The 26,976-nt window shown below is 41.2% G+C and overlaps 1 protein-coding gene and 1 non-coding gene across 4 annotated transcripts in view; both read left to right on the plus strand.

The window, feature by feature from the left end:
- Positions 1-26,976, plus strand: part of Sec24a (SEC24 homolog A, COPII coat complex component) — a 72,483-nt gene that overhangs the window by 27,090 nt on the left and 18,417 nt on the right. For 2 of the 3 annotated variants that reach the window (XM_008827955.3, XM_029560891.1), the window contains 9 exons: positions 2,948-3,074; positions 9,089-9,198; positions 12,337-12,449; positions 15,033-15,151; positions 17,680-17,735; positions 18,799-19,005; positions 21,166-21,286; positions 22,305-22,463; positions 25,245-25,418. In XM_008827955.3, coding sequence (XP_008826177.1) covers positions 2,948-3,074; positions 9,089-9,198; positions 12,337-12,449; positions 15,033-15,151; positions 17,680-17,735; positions 18,799-19,005; positions 21,166-21,286; positions 22,305-22,463; positions 25,245-25,418 — 1,186 coding nt within the window. Of the gene's footprint in view, positions 1-2,947; positions 3,075-9,088; positions 9,199-12,336; positions 12,450-15,032; positions 15,152-17,679; positions 17,736-18,097; positions 18,176-18,798; positions 19,006-21,165; positions 21,287-22,304; positions 22,464-25,244; positions 25,419-26,976 lie in introns of those variants that run through there. The other variant, XM_029560893.1, reaches the window with a different exon arrangement.
- Positions 26,220-26,350, plus strand: LOC115069388. The gene has a single exon (XR_003848671.1). It is a non-coding gene; the product is annotated as a small nucleolar RNA SNORA38 (small nucleolar RNA).

Below are 26,976 nucleotides of genomic sequence, written 5' to 3' on the forward strand. Positions count from 1 at the left end.
GGAACCTGGACATGTGTCTGCATACTCTTAGGGATTGGTGTCGGGGGAGAGAAGATTTAATTTTAGATAGGATTTTTATTGCTTGATTTATTTTGGTTGTTTTACTGGGTATTATAACCTAGGCCTCATACATGCTAGTCAATTGATCTGCATTCACTCTGGGTTCACTGTGGTAGATTTTTAAAAACATTTTTATTTTATGTGTATAAGTGTGTTGCCTGCATGTATGTGAGTGCACCCATGTCATGCAATGCCGTGGAGGTCAGAAGAGGGCTTCGGATTCCCCTGGAACTGGAGTTAAGGACGGTTTGTAGCCATCAGGAGGGTGCTGGGAATCGAACCTGGGTGTTCTGCAAGAGCAATCAGTGCTCTTAACCGCTGAGCCATCTCTCCAGCCCCCAAACCCCTTGATTTTTGTTTATTTAAAGACAGTTGTTTTGCTATAAGCCCTACCTGACTGGCACCTGTTTATGTAGCCTAGGCTAGCCTTGAACTGGTGAGAGTTCTCCTGCGTCAGCCTTCAGAGTGCTAGAATTATAGGCATGTACTTCCCTTATTGTTTTTTGATATGAAGACTTTTAAGTTTTATTTATTTATTTGCTTAATTATTATAGTGTGTGTGTATGTGTGTATTAGCATGCATGTCAAGGTTAGAGGACAACTTTTGGGAGTTGATTCTCACCTTCCAACCTTATTGAGGTAGAGTCTCTTCTGTTGCTTCTGCTATGCTGTGCATTTTAGGCTAGCTGACCCAAGAATTTCCAGGAGATTCTTCCATTCTCACCATAGGTGTGATGAGATTGCTGATTTTTGACCTGGGTTCTGGCAATCAAACTGAGGTTGTCAGGCTGGCACAGCAAGCCCACCGAGCACCATTGAGTTTTTATATATATGATAAACATTAAATACTATTTAATTTGGTAATAATTCTTGTCCGAGAATTAAGTAGGCTTCAATAAAAAAAACCAAAAGCTTTGTAATGGTTTCATTCCTCGTTTTCATTTCTTTAATATTTTATTTTATTTATTTATTTATTTATTTATTTATTTATTTATTTAATGTCCTCCATAGGCTCCAAGTTTTGGACAATTTGTCCCCAGTTGGTGGCCCTATTTTGGGAGGTTTTAGAAGGTGTGGCCTTGTAGACCAGGCTGGCCTTGAACTCACAGAGATCAACCTGCCTCTGCCTCCCCAGTGCTGGGATTAAAGGCATGCACCACCATGCCCGGCCTATATTATTATTTTTATTTTATGTGTGAGTGTATTATCTGCATCTATGTAAGTGTCATACAGTGTCCACAGAGGTCAGAAGAGGGCATCAGATTCCCCTGGAACTAGAGTTCTGGTGGTTGTTAGCCACCACGTGGGTGGAAGTTTGAACCTGTGTCCTCTGCAAGAGCAGCCAGTGCTCTTAACCGCTGAGCCATGTCTCCAGCCCTATTCCTTATTGTTTTCAAATGTTGTTTCTTGGGAGGCTGAGAGAGGAGGATTACTTGAGTCCAGGAATTTGAGACCAGCTTGGGCAACCTAGTAAGCCTGGTCTCAACAAAAGAGAACATTGTTCCTGTTTCCTTTTCCATCTATCCTCGGAAATACATTGGAAAATGCACTGCTTTGGTTTTGTAGTGTGAATGTTTAATGGAAAGATAAGTAATTTTCTAATATAAATTTTAATTTGGATGACCCTGGAAAAAAACAATAGAGTTTAACGTCAATACATTTCAGCTAGGTATAGTGGTGCACACCTTTAGTCCAGGAGTCAGAGGCAGGCAGATCTCTGTGAGTTCAAGGCCAGCCTGGTCATATAGACCTGGTCAGTGAGTTCCAGGTCAGCTGGGGCAACAGGGTGACCCTGACTCAAAAAGACCAAAGGAAAAAAAAGTTAATAAATTTCAGTGACATAACTTTTTTAGCTTATTTTTGTTGTATGTGTATAAGTGTTTAGCCTACATGTAAGTGTGCCATGTACATACAGTGCCCACAGAATCCAGAATAGGGCATCAGATCCTCTGAAATTGGAGTTACATTTGTTTTTTTTTTTTTTTGAGTCATCATGTGGGTACTGGGAACCGAAATTGAGTCCTCTGTAAGAATAGTAAATGCCCTTAACCACTGAGCCAGTTCTCTGGCCCCTTAAAATTTATTTACTTTATAGCTGGGTGTGGTGGCGCATGCCTGTAGTCCCAGAACTTGGGAGGCAGAGGCAGGCAGATCTTTGTGAGTTCAAGGCCAGCCTGGACTACATAGTGAGTACCAGGACAGCTGGGGCTATAGGGAGACCCTGTCTCAAAAAAAAAAAAAAAATTATACTTTGTGTGTAATGGATGTTTTGCCTGCATGTTTGTGCATGCACCATGTGTGTACAATGCTCATGGAGGCTAGAAGAGGATGTTAGATCCCCTGGAACATTAGTCACATATTTTTAGTCACCTTTTTAAAAATACCTTATTATTTTTATTTTATGTGTATAAGTATATTGCCTGCATGTGAGTGCACCCATGTTGTACAATACTCACAGAGGTCAGAAGAGGGTGTCGGATTTCCTTAGAACTGGAGTTATAGATGTTTGTCAGCTGCCATGTGGGTGCTGGGAACTGAACCCAGGTTATCTATAAGAACAGCTAGTGCTCTTAACTGCTGAGCCATCTCTCTAGCTCCTGCACATAATTTTTTTTATGTGGCAATTTGAGCACTTTTATCCAGTGTGGTGTTTTGAGATTAGGTCTTGCTCAAAGACCTAGGCTGGCCTCAAACTTACTGCAGTCCTCCTGCCTCACCATCCTAAATACTAAGATTTTGTGAGCCACCACACGCTTTTTTTTTTGGCCCTAGATTTTTTTTCCTCCAAAGTTAAACTGTTGCACTAGTGATTTGGATGGAATAGATTAATGTCTACTCATTCAGCTTAATGATCACTGCCTTTTAAAAGTTAGTTCTGTTTTTTCAGCAATTGCCTGTGGTTACCTCCAGTACAATTGTGAGATGTCGTTCGTGTAGGACCTACATCAACCCTTTCGTCAGCTTTCTTGATCAGAGGAGGTGGAAATGCAACTTATGTTATCGAGTCAATGATGGTATGCTTTTGTCAAGCTTTTGTTAAAAAATTTTTATTGAATTTTTGTGTATTTCATACATAAAATCATCTTTATACCCCGTCCCCCTCCCCTTTGGCACCTCCCATAGCCCCCCCGCTGTAATTCATACATTTTGTCATTTGTATTAAGGCTTATTATGTAAAGTTAGTGTCCCAAGATGTCCCTCAGTGCATGTTCATCCACCACGGTCTAGTCACCCTGTCTAGGGTCCTTCCCTTCAAGAAGATTAACCCTTCTTCGACCCAGCAGTAATCAGCTGCCAATCATTCTTCAACTAAGATTGGGGTTTGCTGTCCATTTCCACAGTTCTGTACTGGGTTTTTGTGTGCTTGAGTTTTCATGGGTTTTGTGCATGCTGACACCATTGCTGTAGGTTTATATGAGAAGGGTACCAGGTACCTGTAGGACTATTTCTGTATGGTCATGTTCTTCCTCCCTGGCTCTTAAAATCTTTCCCCAAAACATTTTGTTTTTTAAAAAAGATTTATTTTTAAATGTGTGTATGTAAGTATGTGCACATATGTGTAGGTGCCATTGGAGGACAGAAGAGGGTGCAAGATCCCCTGGAGCTGGACTTATAGGCAGTTGTGAACTGCCTGACATGAGTGCTGAGGACTGAACTCTGGTCCTCTGCAAGAGCAGCAAGTGCTCTTAACCACTGTGCCCTCTCTCCAGCCCCTTGAAACATTTTCTAATTTCTGCTTGTATTAAAGAAAAATCAGATAATAAAAATATGAAATCAGCTCTAATCCCAGCACTCGGGAGGCAGAGGCAGGCTGCGAGTTCAGCCTGGTCTGCATAGTGAGTTCCAGGCCAGCTGGAGCTACAGGGGGACTCTGTCTCAAAAAGACCCCCCCCCCAAAAAAAAAAAGAAATCAAGAACCTGTAATTCTAGCTACTAGGGAGACTGAGCAGGGTGGTAAATACATAGGGAGATCCTTTCATTAAAGAAGAACAGCCCACTTTTTACTTTAGATTTATATAGTTGGGCCTTTAATTCAGAAAAGTACTGTCAACTTTTTCTACACATTTATACTTCTAAATATATACTTTTTAGGCAAGTACTATTTGGGGCCATATTTTAAATTTATTATATTGAGCACTTAATGTGAAATATTTCATGGTATTGTTTAAGCCAATAATTTTAATTCTTTTTTTTTTTTAAGACAGGGTCTCATGTCTCCCAGGCTGGTCCTGAACTCCATATGTAGTTGAGGATGCCTTGAACCTCTGATCCTTTTGCCCCTACCACCCAAGATCTTGGATTAAAGTCATGTGCCACTACACCTCATTTATGCAGTTCTGGTGATTGAACTTAGGATGCTTTGTACACTAGGCAAGCAATCTGCCAACAGAGCCATATCTCCAGCCAGAATTTTTTAATCTTTTTTGTTTTTATTTTTTGGTCTTTTTTTTTTTTTTTTTGGTCTTTTTGAGACAGGGTCTCCCTGTAGCCCCAACTGGCCTGCAACTCACTATGTAGACCAGACTGGCCTCGAACTCACACAGATCTGCCTACCTCTGCCTCCCCAGTGCTGGGATTAAAGGCGTGCACCACCACACCTGGCCCCCCAGCCAGAAATATTTTTATTTGAAATTATTTTGTGCACTTTTTCTTAGGGCAAAAGAAAATAAGCCCGCCAGGTGTGGTGGCGCACTTCTTTAGTCCCAGCACTGGGGAGGCAGAGGCAGTGGGATTTCTGTGAGTTCAAGGCCATCTGGGGCTACAGGGAGACCCTGTCTCAAAAAGACCAAAATAAAAGAAAGAAAATAAGTCTATAGTTCGTTTACTGCCTTTAAGCAGAGGCAGACAAGACTAAGTTACTTGGATGTGTATTCTCAGTAACTGAAGAAGAGCTTTCTCTCAATAGCTACCTTATAGCTTATATTTGAAGAATATCATATAACCAACAACATTCTGTTAGGGTTAGAAAAGATATATGAGTATCCACATTGGAAATTAGGTGTCTGGCGCTAGGGATGTAGCTTGGTTGGTGATGTTTGCTTAGCATGCAAAGCTCTGGATTAGACTCCAGCAGTGAATGCATTGGATGTGATGCACAATTTATAATCCCAGCCCTTTGGGAGTGGAGGCAGGAGGATCAGCAGTTCCTCATCCTTTATTATACAGAGTTCAAAGCTAGCCTGCGCTACCTACATGAGACCTTGACTCAAAAAGGGGTAGGGGAAGAAGGAAAGTGATGATAGAAAGAGAAAAGTTTAGAAGGAAATTTCATGAAGAGTTGAGAACTACAACTGAGTGTGGTTTATTTTTGTATGTGTGTGTGTCTGTGTCTGTATGTATACATGTCAGTGCTATTGCCTGAAGAGGCCAGAGGTGTCAGATTCCCTGGACCTGGAGTTGCAGGTGGTTGTGAACGTCCTGACATGGGTGCTGGGAATCAGACTTGGGTCCTCTGCAAGACCAGTTTGTGCTCTCAACCACTGAGCCATCTCTGCAGTTGCATGAGATTTAGTATTTAATGCCAGCCTCAGCTACAAAATGAAACCAGATATGTTCTTCAACTTTATAAAAGTTCAGAAAGAAAAGTAGTGTTTAGTTTACCCTTAAAAACCTTATGTGTGTTGCCGGGTGTAATGGCACTCGGGAGGTAGAGGCAGGCGGATCTCTGTGAGTTCAAGGCCAGCCTGGTCTACATAGTGAGTTCCAGGACAGCTGGAGCTACAGGGAGACCCTGTCTCAAAAAGACCAAAAACAAACAAACAAACAAAAAAACAGAAAAATGTTCTGTGTGAATCCCAGCATTTGGGAAGCAGAGGCAGGCAGATCTCTGAGTTCAAGGCCTGCCTGGTCTACATATCGAGTTCCAGGACAGCTGGGACTACAGAGAGACTCCATCTCAAAAAAAATTTAAAAAAAATTAAAAATATAAAAAAAAATCTTATGCGTGAGGTTAGAGACATGGCTCAGCAGTTAAGAGCACTGACTCCTGCAGCACCTGGGTTTGGTTCCCACCACCCACATGGCAGATAACAGCCATCTGTAATTCCAGTTCCAAGGGATCTGATACCCTCTTCTGACCTCCTCAGGCATTATGTGACATGGGTGCACTTACATTCAGGCAGGCAATGTGTTCATACACATAAGAGTAATGAGGGAGATTTTTTAAATATTTATTTTTATTATGTGTATGAGTATATTGCCTACATGTATGTGAGCTCACCCATGTCCTGCAATGCTGTGGAGGTCAGAAGAGGGCTTCGGATTCCCCTGGAACTGGAGTTAAGGACGGTTCATAGCCACCATGTGGGTGCTGGGAATTGAACTCAGGTCCTCTGCTAGAGCAGTCAGTGCTCCCGCTGAGCCATCTCCCCAGCCCCTTTTTAAAAAATTAATTAATTTATTTATTTTTTTGTCTTTTTAAAACAGGGTCTCCCTGTAGCCCCAGCTGTCCTGGAACTCACTGTGTAGACCAGGCTGGCCTTGAACTCACAGAGATCTGTCTGCCTCTGCCTTCCAAGTGCTAGGACTACAGGCGTGCGCCACCACACCTGGCTTTTTTTTTTTTTTTTAATGTATATGTGTGTATTGCCTGCATGTAAGTAAGTGCACCCATGTTGTGCAACTTCCGCGGAGGACAAAAGAGGCTGTCGGATTCCTTGGAACTGGAGTTATGGATAGTTGTTAGCTGCCATCTGGTTGCTGGGATTCAAACCCGGGTCTTCTGCAAGAGCAACCAATGTTCTAAGCTATCTCTTCAGCCCCTCCCAGCCCCATTTTTAAAAATTCTTATGTGTATGTGCTGTAACAGACAAAATGAAATTGTGATAAAGATTAAAGCTTTTTTCATATGTGTTCAAGCTATTTAATGAATGAGCTATAGCTTACCCTTGGAGTACACAGATGTTAGGTTGTTTTTTTTTTTTTCCTGCTGCTTTTATTTATTTATTTATTTTTTATGTGTATGAGTGTATTGCCTGTATATATGTGAGTGCACTCATGTCGTGCAATGCTGCGGAGGTCAGAAGAGGGCTTCAAATTCCCCTGGAACTGGAGTTAAGGATGGTTTGTATCTGCCATGTAGGTGCTGGAAATCGAACCCGGGTTCTCTGCAAGAGCAGTCAGTGCTCTTAACCACTGAGCCATCTCCAACCCTCTTTATTTATATTCTTTATTTTCTTTGAGTATGTGTGTGTGTGTGTGGTGCAGGCATATATACAGCATGCATGTGGAGGTCAGAGGACAACTTGGTGGAAGTCTGTTCTCTCCTTCCACTATCTGGCTTCTGAGGGTTGAAATCAGGCTGTCAGGCTTGTCAGCAAATGCCCTTACCTACTGAGCCCTACCTTGCTGACTCTTTGTTTGATTTTTGAGACAGAAACTCATATTGTACCCTAGGTTAGTCTGTTATTTACTATATAACCTAAGCTGGCATCTAACTTGTGGTGATCCTCCTGTCTCAAGTCTTTCATGTGCTGGGATTATAGGGATGAGACACCACATCCTGCTCAAGGATTTTAATTTTTGGTTTGTTTTGGTTTTGGTTTTGTTTTAGGAAGGATCTCACTGTAACCCCAGCTGGCCTGGAACTTGCTATGTAGACTAGGCCCATCTTGATCTCATAGAGATGATCCTGCCTATGCTTGCCAGTGCTGGGATTAAAGGCAATACCATCACACTGGATTTAAGGATTTTAATTTTTAAACAATTACTGGGAAGCCAGGTTCAGTGACAGTTCATTCATAAAGTACTTTTTGACCACTAGTGAGTTAAAAGTAATAGACAATTGACGGCCCATAAATGTCTTATTAATGATATTTACAGATTCCTAATGACTTAATCTCTGAAGTAGTTTTACCATACCTTTCTAGTTCCATCTGGTCTGTATATCTTATATGTCAAAGGTTAATATCTTTATGTAATGGAGAAATTTAAGAAAATAACTGGCATTTCATGAGATTTTCTTGTTTTGGGGGGTTTTTTTGGTCTTTTTGAGACATGGTCTCTTTGTAGCTGCAGCTGGCCTGGATTCACTAATGGGGACCAGGCTGGCCTCAAACTCAGAGACCTGCCTGCCTCTGCCTCCCGAGTGCTGGCATTAAAGGCGTGCGCCACCATGCCAGGCTATTTTTTAATCATCTTTTAAAGCTATTTTAGGAAATAAGAATTTAGACAGGATATCAAGTGATAGGAAAAGAAAAATCACAGTGCTTGTAGTTGGGTTTTTTTGTTTGCCTGTTTGTTTGTTTGTCTTTTTGGTGTTTTTTGAGACAGGGTCTCCCTGTAGCCCCAGCTGTCCTGGAACTCACTATGTAGACCAGGCTTGCCTTGAACTCACAGAGATCCACCTGCCGCACCTGCCTCTGCCTCCCAAGTGCTGGGATTAAAAGTATGCACCACTAGATCCAGCAGTACTTGTAGTTGTAAGAGCAAAGCCTATTAAATTCCTCTTAGTATGTAAGGACTTTGACTAAAACTTTTTTAAAAAAATTATTATTTTTACCTTATGTGTATGCGTTGTATTGCCTACATGTAGGTAAGTGCAGCATGTCATGCAGTGCCTGTAGAGGGATCCCCCAGAACTGGAGTTACGGACAAGTTGTTAACTGCCATGTGGGTGCTGGGATTTGAACCCGCATCTTCTGCAAGAACAGTCAGTGTTCTTAAGCGCTGAGCCGTCTCTTCCGTCTAGAATTTTTTTTAATTTATTTAATTTATTTATTTTTTTAGAACTTTTTTTAAAAGAAAAATTATGCCAGGTGTAGTGAGCACCCCCTTTAACACCAGCACTTAGCGGGGAGAGGCAGGCGGATCTCTGTGAGTTCAAGGCCAGCCTGGTCTACATAGTGAGTTCAGGTCAGCTGAGACAGGGAGACCCTGTCTCAAAAAGAGAAAATTAAAAAAAAAGAAAAATTACTGCTTTATTTTTAGCTTGTATTTAATTAATCACAACCTCCTAAATTAAGAAAATGTCCAAATGCAATGTATTAAATGAATTTTTTTCCAATGTAATATTGTTCACTTTATACAGTTCCTGAAGAATTCATGTACAACCCTTTGACCAGAGTTTATGGAGAACCTCACAGAAGACCTGAAGTTCAGAATGCCACTATTGAGTTTATGGCGCCTTCAGAATACATGGTAAGATTTCTTTTTCTTTTTCATTTTCTTTCTTGGAGAAGGGTTGGTTCATTTTATTTTTTAATTAGGTTCTTGCTACATGCCCTAGTTGGCCCAGTATTTGTATTTAGCTGAGGCTAGCCTCAGAGTTCCTGCATTTCTCTGCTTCAGCCTTTCAAGTGCTAGGATTTACAGTCATGAACCACAACAGCAGTCAGAATACTGAATTTTAAGTAAAACAATATAGTATCCTCTGCCAGGCATGGTAGTGCACGCCTTTAGTCCCAGCAACTCAGGAGACACAGGCAAGTGGATCTCTGTGAGATGGAGGCCAGCCTGGTCTACACAGCAATTGCCAGACCAACTGGGGGCACAGGGAGACCCTGTCTCAAAAGACATCTCCCCCAAATATCATGTGTGTGTGTGTGTGCGTGCGTGCGTGCGTGTGTGTGTGTGTGCGTGCACGTGGGCGCGTGTATGTGTGTAGTATCTTTTAACAGGTTTATGAGAAAGTATAATATTTGTTCATTATAAAAGCAGTTATTAAAACTAGCGAGATGCACAGCGAGTAAAAGCACTTGCTGCATTAGCCTGATGACCTAGAACCCACGTAAAAATGAAAGGAGAGAACCAACTCCTGAAGGTTACCTTCTGATCTCCACACTTGCACCATGCACATACCCCCACCCCCACCCCGCATACCCACACATACAAGTAGTTATATGAGGATGTTTGGAAATTAAAAGTAATATAAACTTCCATTTTGATATCATGTATTCATCAAGCAGTTTGTACTATTGGGATCATACTTATATTTAGGCTATATCCAACTTTTGTGTTTATTATACATAAATAATGCTGTGTAATCCTAGTGCTTGAAAGGTAGAGGTAGGAAGATTAGGAGTTCAAGGCCAACCTGGATTATATAGTGAGTTTAAGGCCAGCCTGAGCTATATAAAAACAAAACAAAGCAGAAAAAAAAAAAAAACCCAGAACCAAACAAACAAAAAAACCCTGTTTTAAAAGGGAATAAAAATAAAACAAAAATCCAGGGTTTTTTGTTTTACTCTTTCACTATGCCCTAATTGCCTCTAAGGCAAGGGGACTATGAAGATAACACTAACATGGAACACGAAGCCTTTATGGATTTAGTGTTTTTGTTTGTGTCTGTGTGCAGTAGTACCCATGTGTTGTGGGTATGTGCGGAGGCCAGAGGTCAGCCTTGGGTATCTGTCATTCCTCAGATGTGCCTTGGGGTTTTTTGTTGTTGATTTTTATTTATTTATTTTATGTGTATGAGTGTATTTCCTGCTGTGTCATGCAATGCCGTGGAAGTCAGAATTGGGTGTCAAATCTCCTGGAACTGGAGTTACAGTTATTAGCTGCCATGTGCAACCAAACTTGGTCCTCTGCAAGAGCAGCCAGTGCTCTTAGCCACTGAGCCATCTCTCCAGCAGCCCCTCCACCTTGTTTTTTGAGACAAGGTCTCTCACTGACTTGAGACTCACTGATTAGGCTAGACTGACTGGCTAGGGAGCCCAAGGGATCCCAGATCTGCCTTCACAGCTCTGGGTACAACGTACCCTTGATTTTATTATATGGGGTATGAGGATTGAATTTGGGTCTCATGTTTACATGGCAAACACTTTACTAAGAGAGCTATTGCACTACCACTGTTTTAGTATGATTTGTGACATATTTAGTATATTTTGTTATCTGTGCTATTGGGTTCCTTTTACTGTGTAATTTATTAGGACTCAGTTGTTGTTTTTTAATTCTTCAAAAATTTCATGCATTTATACAATGTTTCTTGATTTTATCCACCTTCCCACCAACTACCCCTGGTAGCCATCCCCTAACACATCTTCCAATTTCCTGTCCCCCCCCATCCTGCCCCATGGCTCAGCCTTTTACAGTTTTCTGTGCTGTCTCTGTCAAATTAAAATTAAAAGAGCATTATTGTTTTGAATTGACCTGTCTGATACCTGAGTTCCTTTTATTTCACAAATTTTACAAGAATTGCTTTCTTTAAACTTTTTACAAAAAGGATTTTTCCCTGGGCGTGGTGGCAAACACCTTTGATCCCAGAACTTGGGAGGCAGAGGCAGGCAGATCTCTGTGAGTTCAAGGCCAGCCTGGTCCACATAGTGAGTTCCAGGACAGCTGGGGCTACAGGGAGACCCTGTCTCAAAAAGACCAAAAAAAAAAAAAAAAAAAAAAAAAAAAAAAAAAAGATTTTGCTCTTCCCTTGCTTGCTTCTTGAGCTATACTATATGTTTTATGAATTTGGCAAGTGAAATGCAAAAATACATGGAAGTTAAAAATCTATATTCTTTGTTCATTGTGTTTATTTGATGCTTTTTATTGAATTGAAAACAAGTATTTGATTTGAAAATTTATAAAATACAGAGTCTCATGTTTTTATACAATTTGGCCAAAATGCATTGACTAAATTAAATAACTACCTCAGACTAACATGTTTTGCCACTTCCAGAGCTATGATTTCCCTAAACTATTAAAGATAATGCCCATTAGAAAAGTCAACCAAGCCGGGGGTGGTGGCGCATGCCTTTGATCCCAGCACTCGGGAGGCAGGTGGATCTCTGTGAGTTCAAGGCCAGCCTGGTCTAAATAGTGAGTTCCAGACCAGCTGGGGCTATATGTCTCAAAAAGACAAAAAAAGCCAGGCATGGTGGGGCACACCTTTAATCCCAGCACTTTGGAGGCAGAGGCAGGCGGATTTTTGTGAGTTTGAAGCCAGCCTGGTCTACATAGTGAGTTCCAGGACAGCTGGGGCTACAGGGAGACCCTGTCTCAAAAACCCAAAAAAAGAAAAGGAAGGAAGGAAGGAAGAAGTCAATCAAGCAAATACATAGTTTATCAATAAGTACAAAGTGAATGCCTTTGTTAGCACTGCCTTGATCAAGGTATGACGTTGCCAGTACTGCCAGAGCCCTTAGATCCTTTTCGTCTTTCTTATACTTCTGAATTATGGCATGCATACTCGTCTTCAAGAATGCATCGTAAACAGAATAATAGTGAACCAGTTGATTCCCTTAGTCTGTAAATAAATTTTATGGTTTTTGCTGTATGTGAACCTAACATATAAGTTTAAATTTAATTCTGCTATATGTATTTAATTGGATTTTTTTTCTTTAGTTGCGACCTCCACAACCTCCAGTGTACCTCTTTGTACTTGATGTGTCTCACAATGCAGTTGAAACTGGATACTTGAATTCAGTTTGCCAGAGTTTGTTAGACAATCTGGACCTGTAAGTGTGTCAATTCAGCTTCAATTTGAAACTAATAGTGTCTTCAAATGAAGAACTAGTGTTTTTATAATAGTATATTATTGAGCTGGGTGTGGTTGAGCTGGGCCTGGTTAATGCATGTCTTTAATCCCAGTACTTGGGAGACAGAGGCAGGCAGATCTCTGTGAGTTCAAGGCCAGCCTGGTCTACATAGTGAGTTCCAGGCCAGGAGATCCTGTCTCAAAAAGACTAAAAAAAAAAAAAAAGAAAAAAAGAGTATATAATTGTATTCTAAAACACTACTTCGGTTTTACTTATAAACCTGTAGTAGGCAGAAGAATAACGCCATAGTCCTTTCCATGGGATGATGAAGTGACGTAGTGGACCCTCTTGGCTCCCTTCCATCCTCACACACAACCTGTAACATGAAAAAAACAAATACTGGCCACAATAGAGGTGTGCTTCTCACCAATCTGAAGTATTCTAAGTTTCTGAAGGATGTGGAGCTGCACCTGCAGTGTGCTGCTATTTCCTTCACATAATCCTCTTTCACACACTTTCTTCCCTGACAGTTTACAAGCAAATCTGAGCCAGTACATTAATTTACCTTTGAATACCCCACTGCTCTTAACTGTAACTACGGTACTCTCACAGCAAGCAAAGGTATTACATAAAATCTCACTGTAGTCAAGACCTGCCTGAAACTCCTGCAGTCTTCCTGCCTCGGTCTCTGGGGCCCTGAGCCATCATGCAAGGCCATAGTATGATTTCATTGCCCAGTTCATTTTTCATTCCTAGTTAAAAAAAAAAAAATTACCATAGGCTCGTTGGAATAAAAATTCAAAGAGTGTACACACTGTTTCCTCGTCAGAACTTGTGTCTCTTAAAATTACTGGGTTTTTTTGTTGTTGTTGTTGTTCTTTTTTGTTTTTTTTTGTCTTTTTGAGACAGAGTCTCCCAGTTGCCCCAGCTGGCCTGGAACTCACTATGTAGACCAGGCTGGCCTCACAAAGATCCTCCTGCTTCTGCCTCCCAAGTGCTGGGATTAAAGGCGTGTGCCACCACACCCGACTAAAATTACTGTATTTTTTTAAATCCCAGCACTTGGGAGGCAGAGGCAGGCGGATCTTTGTGAGTTAGAGGCCAGCCTGGTCTACATAGTAAGTTCCAGGCCAGCTGGGGCTACAGGGAGACCTGTCTCAAAAAGACAGAAAAAAAAAAATTACTGTATTTTACATGTTGCTTACACATGATGGAACCTATAAAAACTAGACCAAATCTGGTCACAAATGGAGGGACACTTTCAGATTGGTGAAAAGGGCATCCCTGTACTTTTCATGTTAGAGATGGTGTGTGGGGGTAGAGGGTAGCCCAGAGGGTTCAATGAATCATCCAGACATGAACAAGGCTAGAAGCTGGTTTCTTTCTCTGTAAGAAACTGTAGTTCCTTATGTTTTGGGTTTTTGTTTGTTTGTTTGTTTGTTTTTTGTCTTTTTGAGACAGGGTCTCCCTGTAGCCCCAGATGGCCTGCAATTCATTATGTAGACCAGGCTGTCCTTGAACTCACAGAGATCTGCCTGCCTCTGCCTCCTGAGTGCTAGGACTAAAGGCATGCACCATCACATCTGGCATATTTTTGTTCTTTAAAGAAGATACTTTTTCTACTCTTTGTTCTTAAATGCACTGAACAACATAAAATGTTTGTGCAGTGTTTTGTAAATAGGTACACTAGCTAAAATTTATATTACATCCAAAAATTTTTGAATTTTATGTGTATGCATGTTTTGCCTGAATGTACAAGTGTACCCGAGTTGTGCAGTGCCTGCACAGGCCAAAAAAGGGTATTGGATCTCCTGGATCTGGAGTTACAGTTGGTTGTCAGCTGCCATGTGGGTGCTGGGAACCAAACCTGGGTCCTCTTCAAGAGCAGCCAGTGCTCTTAACTACTGAGCCATCTCTCCAATTCCTATATTACATTTTAAAATGCTATAAGTTTTTAAAAGCATTCTTTTTTGTTTTGTTTTGTAGTGCTGGGGATTAACCCTGGGTCTTGCACCTGCCAAGTTCTCTACCACTGAGCTAAACTCCCAGTTCCTGAAACATTTTTTATAAGATAACTTTAAATTGGCTACAATTTTGTACATTATTTTCCTGTTTTTGTTTTTTTTTTTTAAGATCATACATCTTGGGCCGGGCATGGTGGCACACGCCTTTAATCCCAGCACTCGGGAGGCAGAGGCAGGCTGATCTCTGAGTTCAAGGCCAGCCTGGTCTACATAGTGAATTCCAAGACAGCTGGGGCTACAGGGAGACCCTGTCTCAAAAAGACCAAAAAAATAAAAAAGAAAAAGAAATTATAACTGTATAGAAGTAATGTTTCAAATTGCTGTGTCATTGCTGTTTTTCTCTGATTACTTTTAACTTGAGGGTCTTTATATGGTAAGTAAACATTGGCTGGTGTAAATATCTGTTTATGTTGGGCCATTTTCTATACTACTAAATTAGATACATGCACTGTCCAGCAGATTTTGTGTGTGTGTATGTGTGTGTGTGTGTGTCTGTGTACAGGAACACTTGATCAAACTTTTCTGAATCTGTCCTTAGGCTTCCTGGCAACACGAGGACAAAGATCGGCTTCATAACATTTGACAGCACAGTCCACTTTTACAGTCTTCAAGAAGGCCTTTCTCAGCCTCAGATGCTGATAGTCTCAGATATTGAAGGTATATCTTATACACTTAAATTTATTGAGCTGTGGGTATGGTAGTACATACCTTTAATCCAGCATTCGGGAGGCAGAGGCAGCTGGATCTCTTTGAGTTCAAGGCCAGCTGGGGCTACAGAGAGACCCTTTCTCAGAAAAGAAAAAAAATATTGAGCTGCCTTGGGAATTTTCCCTTTGAGAAATATTTGGAAAATTAGGACTATATAGTATGAGTCTACTATAATGAAGGAAAATGTTTGTTTTTGAGACAGTGTTATTATGTATAGCCCAGACTGGCCTTAAATTTTTGTGCTATCATGCCAGGCTGAAGGAAAATCTTGAGTAAAAAAGTGTTAGAGTAATAGACTTGTAAGAATCCTTGAGTTCAGTCTTTCATTTTGTCAGAGAGGAAACAGGGTTATGGGAGTAAAATGATTTCTGAGTAGGAAACAAAGACAAGTTAATGTTAGAGCTCAGGTTAAATTTTGAAGTTTCTTTTCCTTTCCTTTCTATTTATACACCCAAAAAATATTTGAGGGCTGGGGTTATAACTCCTTGGGAGAGCTCCTGCCTGGCCAGTGCCATGTAAACAACAAAGAAAATTGAGTATGGACATAGAAAAGTAGTGTGGCAAGCTCAGTAGTGTGAGTTCCAAGCCTCCTGGACTACCCAGGGCTACATAGTGAGACCTTGTCTTAAAAACAAAAAGAGACAGGAGGATCAGAAGTTCAAGGTCAAGTCATCCTCAACTATATAGTGAATTCAGTGCCTGTCTAGAATAAATGAGACCCTGTCTCATAAAAAAACCAAAATCCTTTTGCTGGATATGGTGGTATATATGTATAATCCCAGCACTCAGGAGGCTGAGTAAGGAGGATCATGAGTTTGAGGCCAACCTGGGGTACATAATAAAACCCTGTCTATAAAAAAATATGTATTAAAAGCTTTTGTGGCCAGGGATGTAACTAAATGGTAGCATGCTTGCTTAGCATTTGCAAGGTTCTGGGTTTGATCCAGAGCACTGTAAAACAAAACAAAAAAATACCGGTATATCAGAGAACCCTCTACGGAGAGTAAAAACACAGCCCAGTGGGAATTAAATTCCTGCCTGGTGTAGTGGCTCATACCCTTAATCCCAGCACTTGGGAGGCAGAGGCAGAGGCAGGTGGATTTCTATGAGTTCGAGGCCAGCCTGGTCTACATAGTGAGTTCCAGGCCAGCTGGGGCTATAGGGAGACCCTGTCTCAAAAAATTAAATAAATAAATAAATAAATAAATTCCTTTTCTTAGATGGAAGTAAACTAGGGAGAAAACATGGGTGCTTAGAGAATTATAAGAAAAATGAGTTCACATTTTTTTGTGTGTGTGTCTTTTTGAGACAGGATCTCCCTGTAGCCCCAGCTGTCCTAGAACTCACTATGTAGACCAGGCTGGCCTTGAATTTACAGAGATCCGCTTACCTCTGCCTCCCAAGTGCTGGGATTAAAGGTGAGCGCCACCACACTCGGCCAAGTTCACATATTTCTATATTGATTTGCTTGAGAATTTTTATGAAGCGTCTAAAAATACCAATAAGTAAAATTTTTTGTTGTTTTCAGACAAGCTCTGGTGTAGCTCAGGCTAGACTTGAACTTGCTATGTAGCTGAGGCTGGCCTTGAACAGGACTTTTTCTTTTTCCCTTAACAATATTTTATAAGCCAGGTATATAGTGTACAGCTGGCATAGTGTGTGATAGGGAGACAGAGGCAGGAGGTTTCTCAGTTCCAAACCAGTTTTATCTACATAGTAAGACTGTATCTCAAAAAAGAAAGAAAGGGGCTGGAGAGATGGCTCACTGGTCATAGCCCTGGCTGCTCTTGCAGAGAAGGGTTCAGTTCCCAGGACCCACATGATGTCTCACAACCATTAACCACTCTAGTTCCTGGGGATCTGATGCCCTCTTCTGGCCTCCACAAGCACTGCACACTTACTGTGCACTTAGATACATGCAGCAAAACATCCATACAATTAAAATACAAATTACCAAATAATTTTAAAAAGTAAAAGAAAAAGAGAGATTATAAGGTAAAGCAAGATTCTAGATTGTGGCCTTTGGTTGGTTGGTCGGTCGATCGGTTGGTCTTGAGACGGTCTTGAGACAGAGACTTACTTTGTAGCCCTAGCTGGACTGATACTCACTGTATAGACCTAACTGGCCTCGAAGTCACAGCAGTCCTGCCTCAGCCTACCAAGTACTAGGATCATAGGCACTACCATGCCCAGCTTTTAAATTGTGGTCTTTAACTTAGGAAGCAATTTACTGACACACCCCCTTGCTGAGTGCTTACAGATAATATTTTCTATAAGGCAGAAGATAAAAAGTAAGAATATGCAATAAACATGTGAACTGGCATTTTTTTTTTTTTTTTTTGAGGCTCTTTTAGCCTGTGGAGGCAGTGCTGTGATAGTGGAGGAAGGGCTTTTCTTTAAATATGTCGTAGTTCATTGCACACGGCCAACATATACAGACACTTTTGTTTACATGAACTACATCTTTATTCTTTCAGATGTTTTTATACCTATGCCAGAGAACCTACTAGTAAATTTAAATGAAAGTAAAGAGGTAAGGCACATTTTCCTACCTGCCATGTTTAATTTTATTATTGAATACTTATTTTTTCTATGAACTTGAAAGTTTTGCTTCTTTCTTTGGCATTTCTAGGCCATGTAGCATTTTCTCTTGGCTCTTAGTTTATTAGATGAACAGTTCTTGAGATCAGTCTTGTGCTGATCATTTAGTCTAAGGCAGCAAGTTCTTTGCAGTAGAAGAGAAGAGAAGCGTCTTCCAGAGGGAAGAGCACCCCGAGGAGTCCTGTCCTGCCAGCGTGTGGGGAGAGGGAGGGTGCTGGAAGAACACTGCTGGTCACTATACAGAAGGACGTTAGCCAGGCTGCTCTCAGTGCCGTTTGCTTTTCTGATTCACAGAGTGTCATTGTGGTCAGTTCAGAAGAAACTCTTATTACCTGCCTGGAAATTGCCATGACATAATACAGTGAGAGGTGAACAGAATGTGTCTGAAGGGGGGATGTTGTCTACCCTGTACATGCATATATGCCGTAGGGGTAACATTTAACTAGTGCGTCTATGGTCTCCACTGTTGGCAGTGGTCACTGTGCCATAGCACAAAGTATCTTTTTCCCCATTATTTCTCTTTATTTGCACAACTTTCCTTAAACAGGTAGCTGGTTTTTATTTTATTTTTCTTTTGTAGTAATATTACTAGTTGGTATCGTTACTGGATATCTTAGATTTTGCAATAGGGAAGAGTTCAACTCAGAATAAAGTATGTAAAGGTGATGGAGAAAGCCATGTTTCATGGCATTAAAATATATCTAATTTCTAAATCATAATGGTTCTTTTGCATACATTCTGGACTTACAGTCTTGCTAGAATATTGCATGTGCAAGAACTGTAAGGCCCCAATTTTGATGTGTTGCTTGCCAATTTATAATGTTTACTTAAAATGGCTTTCTTGTCATTTGATCAACTTCATTGTTTATTGTAGTGTCTGTAGATTCTCTGACCATCATCATGACTCAGTGTCCTGTCTATTGTATTAGATACTGACTTAGTGTGAAAAAAATTTAATTGTAACATTCTTGAGTTTTATTGCTTTATTTCACAAGCTCGTCCAAGACTTACTGAAAACTTTGCCACAAATGTTTACTAAGACTCTGGAAACCCAGAGTGCCTTGGGTCCTGCACTTCAGGCTGCCTTTAAGCTGATGTCACCAACTGGTGGTCGGATGTCTGTCTTTCAAACACAACTCCCAACTCTTGGAGTGGGAGCCCTGAAACCTCGAGAGGAACCCAACCAAAGGTCATCTGCCAAGGTTAGAATCAGCACGTGTATCATACAATTTCTGCTGGTGTTCTAATTTGTTTGTTGTTGCTGTGATAAATAGCATGACCAAAAGCAACCTAGGGGAGGAAAGGATTTATTTGGCTTACACTTCCATGTCACAGTTCATCACTGAGGGAAGTCAGGGCAGGTACTCAAGCAGGAAACTGGAAGGTTGGAACTGAAGCAGAGACCTTAGAGGCTGAACACTGCTTCCTGGCTTCCTCCCAGGCTCACAATCGGTGACCTTTCTTATACAGCCCAGACTCACCTTCCCAAGATGCACAGCCTATAGCAGGCTGAGCCCTCCTACATCAATTAGCAATCAAGAAAATGCCTCTCAGACATGCCTGCAGGCCAGTATTTCAGTTGGGGGCAGGAGGGACTATAAATGAGTAAAGAGTTTATGTACATGTAACTATTTTATTACATTTTTCTCTACCTACCTGATTCATCTGTGTTTATTATCTTTTTTTTTTTTTTAATGTGTATGTGTGTATTGCCTGCATGTAGGTAAGTGCACCCGTGTCATGCAGTGCCCTCGGAGGACAGAAGAGGCTGTCAGATCCCTTGGAACTGGAGTTATGGACAGTTGTTAGCTGCCATGTGGGCGCTGGGATTCGAACCCAGGTCTTCTGCAAGAACAACCAGTGTTCTTAACCGCCGAGCCATCTCTCCAGCCCTGGGTTTATTATCTTTAATGTCTTTATCAGGCTACTGGAAATCCAACCTGACTTTGATGAGAAAGTCTGGAAGACTGAGATAATGCACTTGCTAGGGAACAAAGTGGAACCAAGACAGCCACTAGGAATGGCTATAATCTGGTAGACTAGCAGCAGGGATTGCTTTTGACCACCTTGTTTGCATAAGTGTAAGAGGTTTCATTTCCCAAGAGATGATGACAGAGAAGCAAATATATAGTTAGTTACCTGTCATTCCTGGAGCCAGACTGTCCCAAGTCCTGCTTTAGGTGTTTACACTTCCGTTCTTCATGAGTGACATCCTTTGGTTTCCGTGGATATGAAGTGAAAATGATAATCCCTATCTCTTAGGTAAATGAAAGGACTAAATACATGCTAGATATAAATTGTTTAGAAAGTTCCCGGCATATTGAACATTTAGTAAGTTTAATTACATTAATAATTACTTGGCCTATTATAAAATTAATGTCGTAGAGATTTATTTTTCTTAGTAAACAAAACAAGCATAAAACCCTCAGAAAGTACTTTAAGCAATACGTGCTTTTCTTATTTTTTTGAAAAGGGCTCTCATAATAAATAAAATATATATTTGTAGGTAAGTGCACCCGTGTTGTGCAGTGCCCGTGAGGACAGAAGAGGCCATTGAATCCCCTGGAACTGGAGTTACAGACAGTTGTTAGTTGCCATATGGGTACTGGGATTCAAACCTGGGTCTTCTGCAAGAACAACCAGTGTTCTTAACCGCTGAGCCGGCTGGAGGGATAGCTCGGCTGTTAAAGGCTCAGACTAACAACCAAAAAAAATAAATTAAAAATTTTTTTAAAAGTGGGGTGGAAAGATGGCCCAGCAGTTAAGAACACTGCTTGTTCTTGCAGAAGACCTGGGTTCGAATCCCAGCACCCACATGGCAGCTAACAACTGTCCATAATTCCAGTTCCAAGGGATCCGACAGCCTCTTCTGTCCTCCGAGGGCATTGCAGGACACAGGCGTACTTACCTACATGCAGGCAATACACTCATACACATAAAATAAAAATAATAAATAAAATATTTTTTTAAAAAAGACTCTTTGTGCTGGGCATGGTGGTGCACGCCTTTAATCCAGACACTTGGGAGGCAGAGGCAGGTGGATCTCTGTGAGTTCAAAGCCAGCCTGGTCTACATAGTGAGTTCCAGGACAGCTGGGGCTACAGGGAGACCCTGTCTGAAAAAAGACTCTCTTTGTAACCCAGGCTAGCCTTAAACTCACAGTGCTCCTCAAGTCTCTCACACTGGGATTATAGATGTATGCCACACCCCAGGCTAGCACATGCTTCCAAATGAAAAATCATAATCTAGAAGGCAGAAAGATTGTGTAAAATGCTTAGAAATGATTGTTGTTAACACTGCAATATATATTTACATTTTTTGATATGCTTTTAAAATTTCTCTTTGTACTCTGCTATTCATAGGAAATACACTTGACACCATCTACCGACTTCTATAAGAAATTAGCCCTAGACTGTTCTGGTCAGCAGGTGGCTGTTGATTTATTCCTTCTCAGTGGGCAATATTCTGATTTGGCTTCTCTAGGTATGGTCTTTTCTTTTTTTCTTTTTTCTTTTTTTGAGACAAGGTCTCATGTAACGCTGATCTTAAACTTGCTGTGTATCCAAAGATAACCTTGACCTCCTGATTCTCCTGCTTCTGCTTCACAAGTGCTAGGATTGCAGTGCTGGGTGCTACCACGCCCAGCAATGAGTTCTTCTTACTGATTAAATGGTGTTTATATGATGAATTCTAAATAGAGGATCAAGAAAAAAAAAAGTTTTATTTCTGAGTCAATGTTTGTCATTGTTGCAAGTTCCTTAGAAAAAATTTCTTTTACATTTATTTATTTGTGTATGTGAATGTATGTAGATGTATATGAAGCTCAGAGAGCAGCATACAGGAGTCTATTCTCTTCTATTGTGGGGGTCTCAAAGATCCAACTCAGATCATCAGGCTTGTTGACAGGCATCTTTACCGGCTGAGCCAGCCCAGTTTTCGTTTTTTTGAAATGGAGACTTTCTGTGTTATGCAAGCTGGTCTCCAAATCTTAGACTCAGTAATGATCCTTACTCCCCAACACCTTCCTCCTCAGTAGCTGCAACTATAGGCATGTGCCATCCCTGGTCACTGGCTGAATTAGTCAGTTTAATCTGTTAAAAAAAAAAAACTGGATATTTTTCTACTCTTTAGCATGAGGGAAACAAATTGCTTGCTATACCACTATGTAAAGAAGTAGAGTATTCTTTTTGACAGTACCTTGTGAAGTTAAAGAAAATGGAGTCAAATGTGTAAAGTTACTTTAGTGTGTAGTTTTAGTAGTTACAGCACTATTTTAAAAGAGTTTGTTGGGAGGCTGAGATTTGAAAATCATAAATTTTAAGCCAATCTGGGCTATAGTATATAGCAAAACCCTACCTCTAATAAATTGTATGTGTGTATCTGTGTGTCCGTGTGCATGTCTCTGTGTGTGTGTGTGTGTGTGTGTGTGTGTGTGTGTGTGTGTGTATGTGTGAATAGAAGTGAATAAAGGAGTGAATACAAGGCGTGTGTTCTCTTCCAGGGTGTATTTCTCGGTACTCAGCAGGTAGTGTCTACTACTATCCCTCTTACCATCATCAGCACAATCCAGTGCAAGTACAGAAATTACAGAAGGAGCTACAGAGGTACCTCACTCGGAAAATTGGATTTGAGGCAGTCATGAGGATCCGCTGCACCAAAGGTGGGAACACTTTCTTTTGCCTCATAAGAGTACATATTGTTTTGTGTTTTTTTATTTTTTATTATTATTTTTTAAATTTTATGTGTGTGAGTATATTACCAGCATGTATGTCAGTGCACCCGTGTTGTGCAATGCCATGGAGGTCAGAAGAAGGGCTTCAGATTTCCCTGCAACTGGAGTTAAGGACCGTTCATAGCTGCCATGTGGGTGCTGGGAATCGAACCCAGGTCCTCTGCAAGAGCAGTCAGTGCTCTTAACCGCTGAGCCATCTCTCCAGCCCCGTATTGTTTTTTTATACCAATAAAAATACAAACTTTTACCTAGTCTTAGAGAATTTACCCTGCTGAGGTACTTTGCTGATTTTTCAAATATGAAATTATACAGTATGCAATTAAGAGAAAAGAAACACTCTAAAAAATAGGGACTGTTAAGCGGGTGTGGTGGCATATTCCTTTAATCCCAGCACTCGGGAGGCAGAGACAGGCCGATCTCTGTGAGTTCAAGGCCAGCCTGGTCTATATAGTGAGTTCCAGGACAGCTGGGGCTACAGGGAGACCCTGTCTCAAAAGACCATAAAAAAAAAAAATAGGGACTGTTGAGCTGGGTGTGGTGGCACAGGCTTTTTTTAATCCCAGCACTCAGGAGGTAGAGATGGATGGGTCTCTGTGAGATCAGGGCCAGCCTGGTCTACATAGAAAATTCCTGGACAGCTGGGGCTACAGGGAGATCCTGTCTCAAAAACAAACAAACAAAATAGGGAGTATTGTTAATATATTTAACATTACTGAACTGTGTACCTTAAAATGGTACATTTTAGCCAGGCGTGGTGGCGCACGCCTGTAGTCCCAGCACTTGGGAGGCAGAGGCAGGCAGATCTCCATGAATTTAAGGCCAGCCTGGTCTACATAGTGAGTTCCAGGACAGCTGGGGCTACAGGGAGACCCTGCTTCAAAAAGACAAAAAAAAAATTATTATTTTATGGGGGCTGGAGAGATGACTCAGAGGTCAAGAGGGCTTGCTGCTCTTGCAGAGGACCTGAGTTCAGTTTCTAGTACCCACATCAGATAGTTCACAACCCCCTGTAACTCCAGCTCGAGGGAGCTAATGCCCTCTTCTGGCCTCCTCAAGCACCTGCATACACATAGTATACACACACAGATAAAATAAATATTTTAATCTTTTTGTTTTTATTTTATGTGTATGAGTGTTTGCTTGTGTGTGTATATGAGTGCATCTGTGGCTAGAAGAGGGCATTGGATCCTCCAGAACTATAGTTACAGATAGTTGTTAGGTACTATGTGGGTGCTAGCTGCCAAACCTGCGTCCCTCTGCTATAGAGACTCAGGTCTTCTGGTGGATGGCGAAATGAATGAAGGCAAAGGACCCAGCTCTCAGGTGGAGAAAGGCTAATTTAATTCTAAGAGTGGTTCCTTTTTTTTTGGTCTTTTTTGAGACAGGGTCTCCCTATAGCCCCAGCTGTCCTGGAACTCGCTATGTAGACCAGGCTGTCCTTGAACTCACAGAGATCCGCCTGCCTCTGCCCCCCAAGTGCTGGGATTAAAGGCGTGTGCCACCACGCCTGGCTTAAGAGTGGTTCTTTATACCTAATGAGCAGGGTCAGCCAAGGATGCAGCATGCAAAACATAAATCAAGTTCGAAGCAAAATGTTGTTTTTCTTTTCTCTTACTAACCAAACTCTTGCCCCAGAGCACCAGTCCATAAAAAGGAAAGCACAAGCCTATCCACTATCATTCTTACTATCCCAAGGCAGTGTTCTGCCCTTGACTCTGGGAAAAGGTGGTCCGCCAATGTCCAAACATTCTTGTTTTTCAAGAGATAGCTAGACTCTATCTTGTCCTTGATTCACCTTTTGCAGAACTGAACTGATTCACTCTACAACTGCATCACTCTACAAGAGCAGCCAGTGTTCTTAACCACTGAACCATCTCTCCAGCCAAGATAATTTTTTTTTTTTTTTTAAGGGAGCCCCAACTGGCCTGGAACCAGGCTGGCCTGGAACTCACAGAGATCCTTCTGCCTCTGCTGGGACTAAAAGTATGTCCCACCATGCATGGCTTTTTTTTTTTTTTTTTTTTTTTTAAACCGAGACAGGGTCTCCTTGTAGCCCCAGCCAAAACACTCATACACATAAAAATAAATTTTTAAAAATTTATGAAAAAAATTACTAGAGTTCTAGTAAGTATCCATTTAAAATGCTGGTATTAGAACCAGACAGATCACTCAGTGTGTAAAGGCACTTGCTGCCAAGCCTTAACGTGTGGATTCAATCCTTGGGATCCACATGGTGGAAGGAAAGAACCAGTTCCCACAAGTTCCTTTGACCACCCCCCCACATGTGTGCTGTGACGCATTGGCACCCCTCCCCTCAAATAAATGAATAAATATAACAAAGAGAAACTTTCAAAAAATAAGAAAATGTTGGTATATACTGACAAATGGCCTCCAAGAACTGTTTTGAACATACATCCTCACTGTCATTTAAGAAGACACTTAAGGCCGGGCGTGGTGGCACAAGCCTTTAATCCCAGGCAGAGATCTCTGTGAGTTCAAGGCCAGTACTTGGGAGGCAGAGGCAAGCAAATCTCCATGAGTTCAAGGCACCTGGGCTACAGGGAGACCCTGCCTCAAAAAGACCAAAAAAAGAAGATACTTAATACCCCTCGGTCTCACTATGTATTATCTAAACTTTTAACTATCTGATAATATAAATGTCTGTAAGTAGGCACATAATAGTCATTGTGGTAATTTTTTCTGTTCTAGGTCTTTCCATTCATACTTTCCATGGGAACTTCTTTGTCCGGTCTACAGACTTACTGTCTCTACCCAATGTCAACCCAGATGCTGGGTATGCAGTACAGATGTCAGTAGAAGAAAGTCTCACTGACACTCAATTGGTTTCTTTTCAGTCAGCACTCTTGTATACATCAAGCAAAGGTAAGTTTTTGTTTGCTTTCATTGTCACATAAAACATGAGATCTAGGGGCTGCACAGACTGCTCAGTGGTTAAGAGCATTAGCTGCTCTTGCAGAGGACCTGGGTTTGGTTCCCAGCACCCACATGGGGGCTACATCCATCTGTAACTGCAGTTCCAGGGGATCTGACACCCTCTTTTAAGCTCCATGGGCATTGCATTACATAGGTGCATTTATATACATGCACACAAAACACTCATACATATAAGATAAAAACAATAAAAAACAAAAAACATGAGGTCTGCTATCTTAAGTTTGTAAGCTTACAATTCAGTGTAACCATGAAGGTAAGTTTTCATGTGCTAATGTCTTCTGTAGCTTATATGATATTTCTTTTCTTTGAACTTATTTGCTTATTTCTGTTAAGCCAACAGATACTCATAATCATAAGAGCCTTGAGATTTGTCTATTTTCTGAAACCATTTCACTTAAATTTGTTCCTTTTCCCCGCCTCCATTTCTTACTTTGTCTTTATTTTCCTAAACCATTTTATTTAAAATTCTCTTGCCTTGCCTTTCCCCTTCCTTTCCCTCACCCCTTCTATTTCTTTACTCCTTTCCTTCCCCTCCCCCTCTCCCTGCCTCTCTTCCTTTCTTTAATAAGATATCCCTTTGTAGACCAGACTGGCCTTGAACTTGAGTCTCTCCTGCCTCAGGTTCCCATGTAGTGGGACTGTAGGCATATATCACCCACCATTCCTGATAACATATTTGTTGAAAGTCTGCTGTGATCTGACACTCTGGTTTAAAAAAATCCCATTAGACCCTCCTGCAAAGGCGTGTTTTTGGTTCTCTGTCCTTGGACACGTAAGAATTGGAGGCAAAGAAATGTGGATTTGTTGAAGTCTGGGGCCAGCTTGCTCCATGCAGGCTCAAGGTCAACCATCCGACATGGAAGCAATGGCATAACGTGTCTAACCCTTCCCAGAAGAGAGTTTAGAGATTATTACTGAGGGAACAAATGACTTCTGAGAGAAATCTGTGATAAAAAGGTAGTAGAGTATTGAGGATTATCTAAATGGGTTTTGTGGAAATAATTAGGTCTCCCAGGTGAAGCATTTTTGACCCTTTCTCCAAGCCTTTAAAAACAAGTAAGATGCCTTTAGACTGGAGAACTAGCTCAGCTCTTAAGAGGACATGAGTTCAGTAAGCAGCACCCACATGGGGCAGCTCATAGCCACCTACACCTTTGGCTCCAGAGGATCCTGCACTCTCTTCTGGCATTTTTGGGCATCCACACACACTTGGCATACACTCACAGACAGAACGAACACACACACACACACACACACACACACACAAATAATAAAAATAAATCTTGAGGCTTGACAGATTGCTCAGTGATTTTGAGCACTGACTGCTCTTGCAGAGGACCTGGGTTCATAACTCCAGTTCCAAGGGCTCCAGCACCCTCTTCTGACCTTCAAAGGCATTGTACAACAGGGGTACACTTACATACATGTAGGAAAATGATTAAAATTTTGAAGAAAAACAAATCATTTTGGGACTGGAGAGGGCCTA

This window comes from Nannospalax galili, unplaced genomic scaffold, assembly GCF_000622305.1.
Source record: "Nannospalax galili isolate Female #2095 unplaced genomic scaffold, S.galili_v1.0 scaffold970, whole genome shotgun sequence".
NCBI classification, from domain to species: Eukaryota; Metazoa; Chordata; class Mammalia; order Rodentia; family Spalacidae; genus Nannospalax; species Nannospalax galili.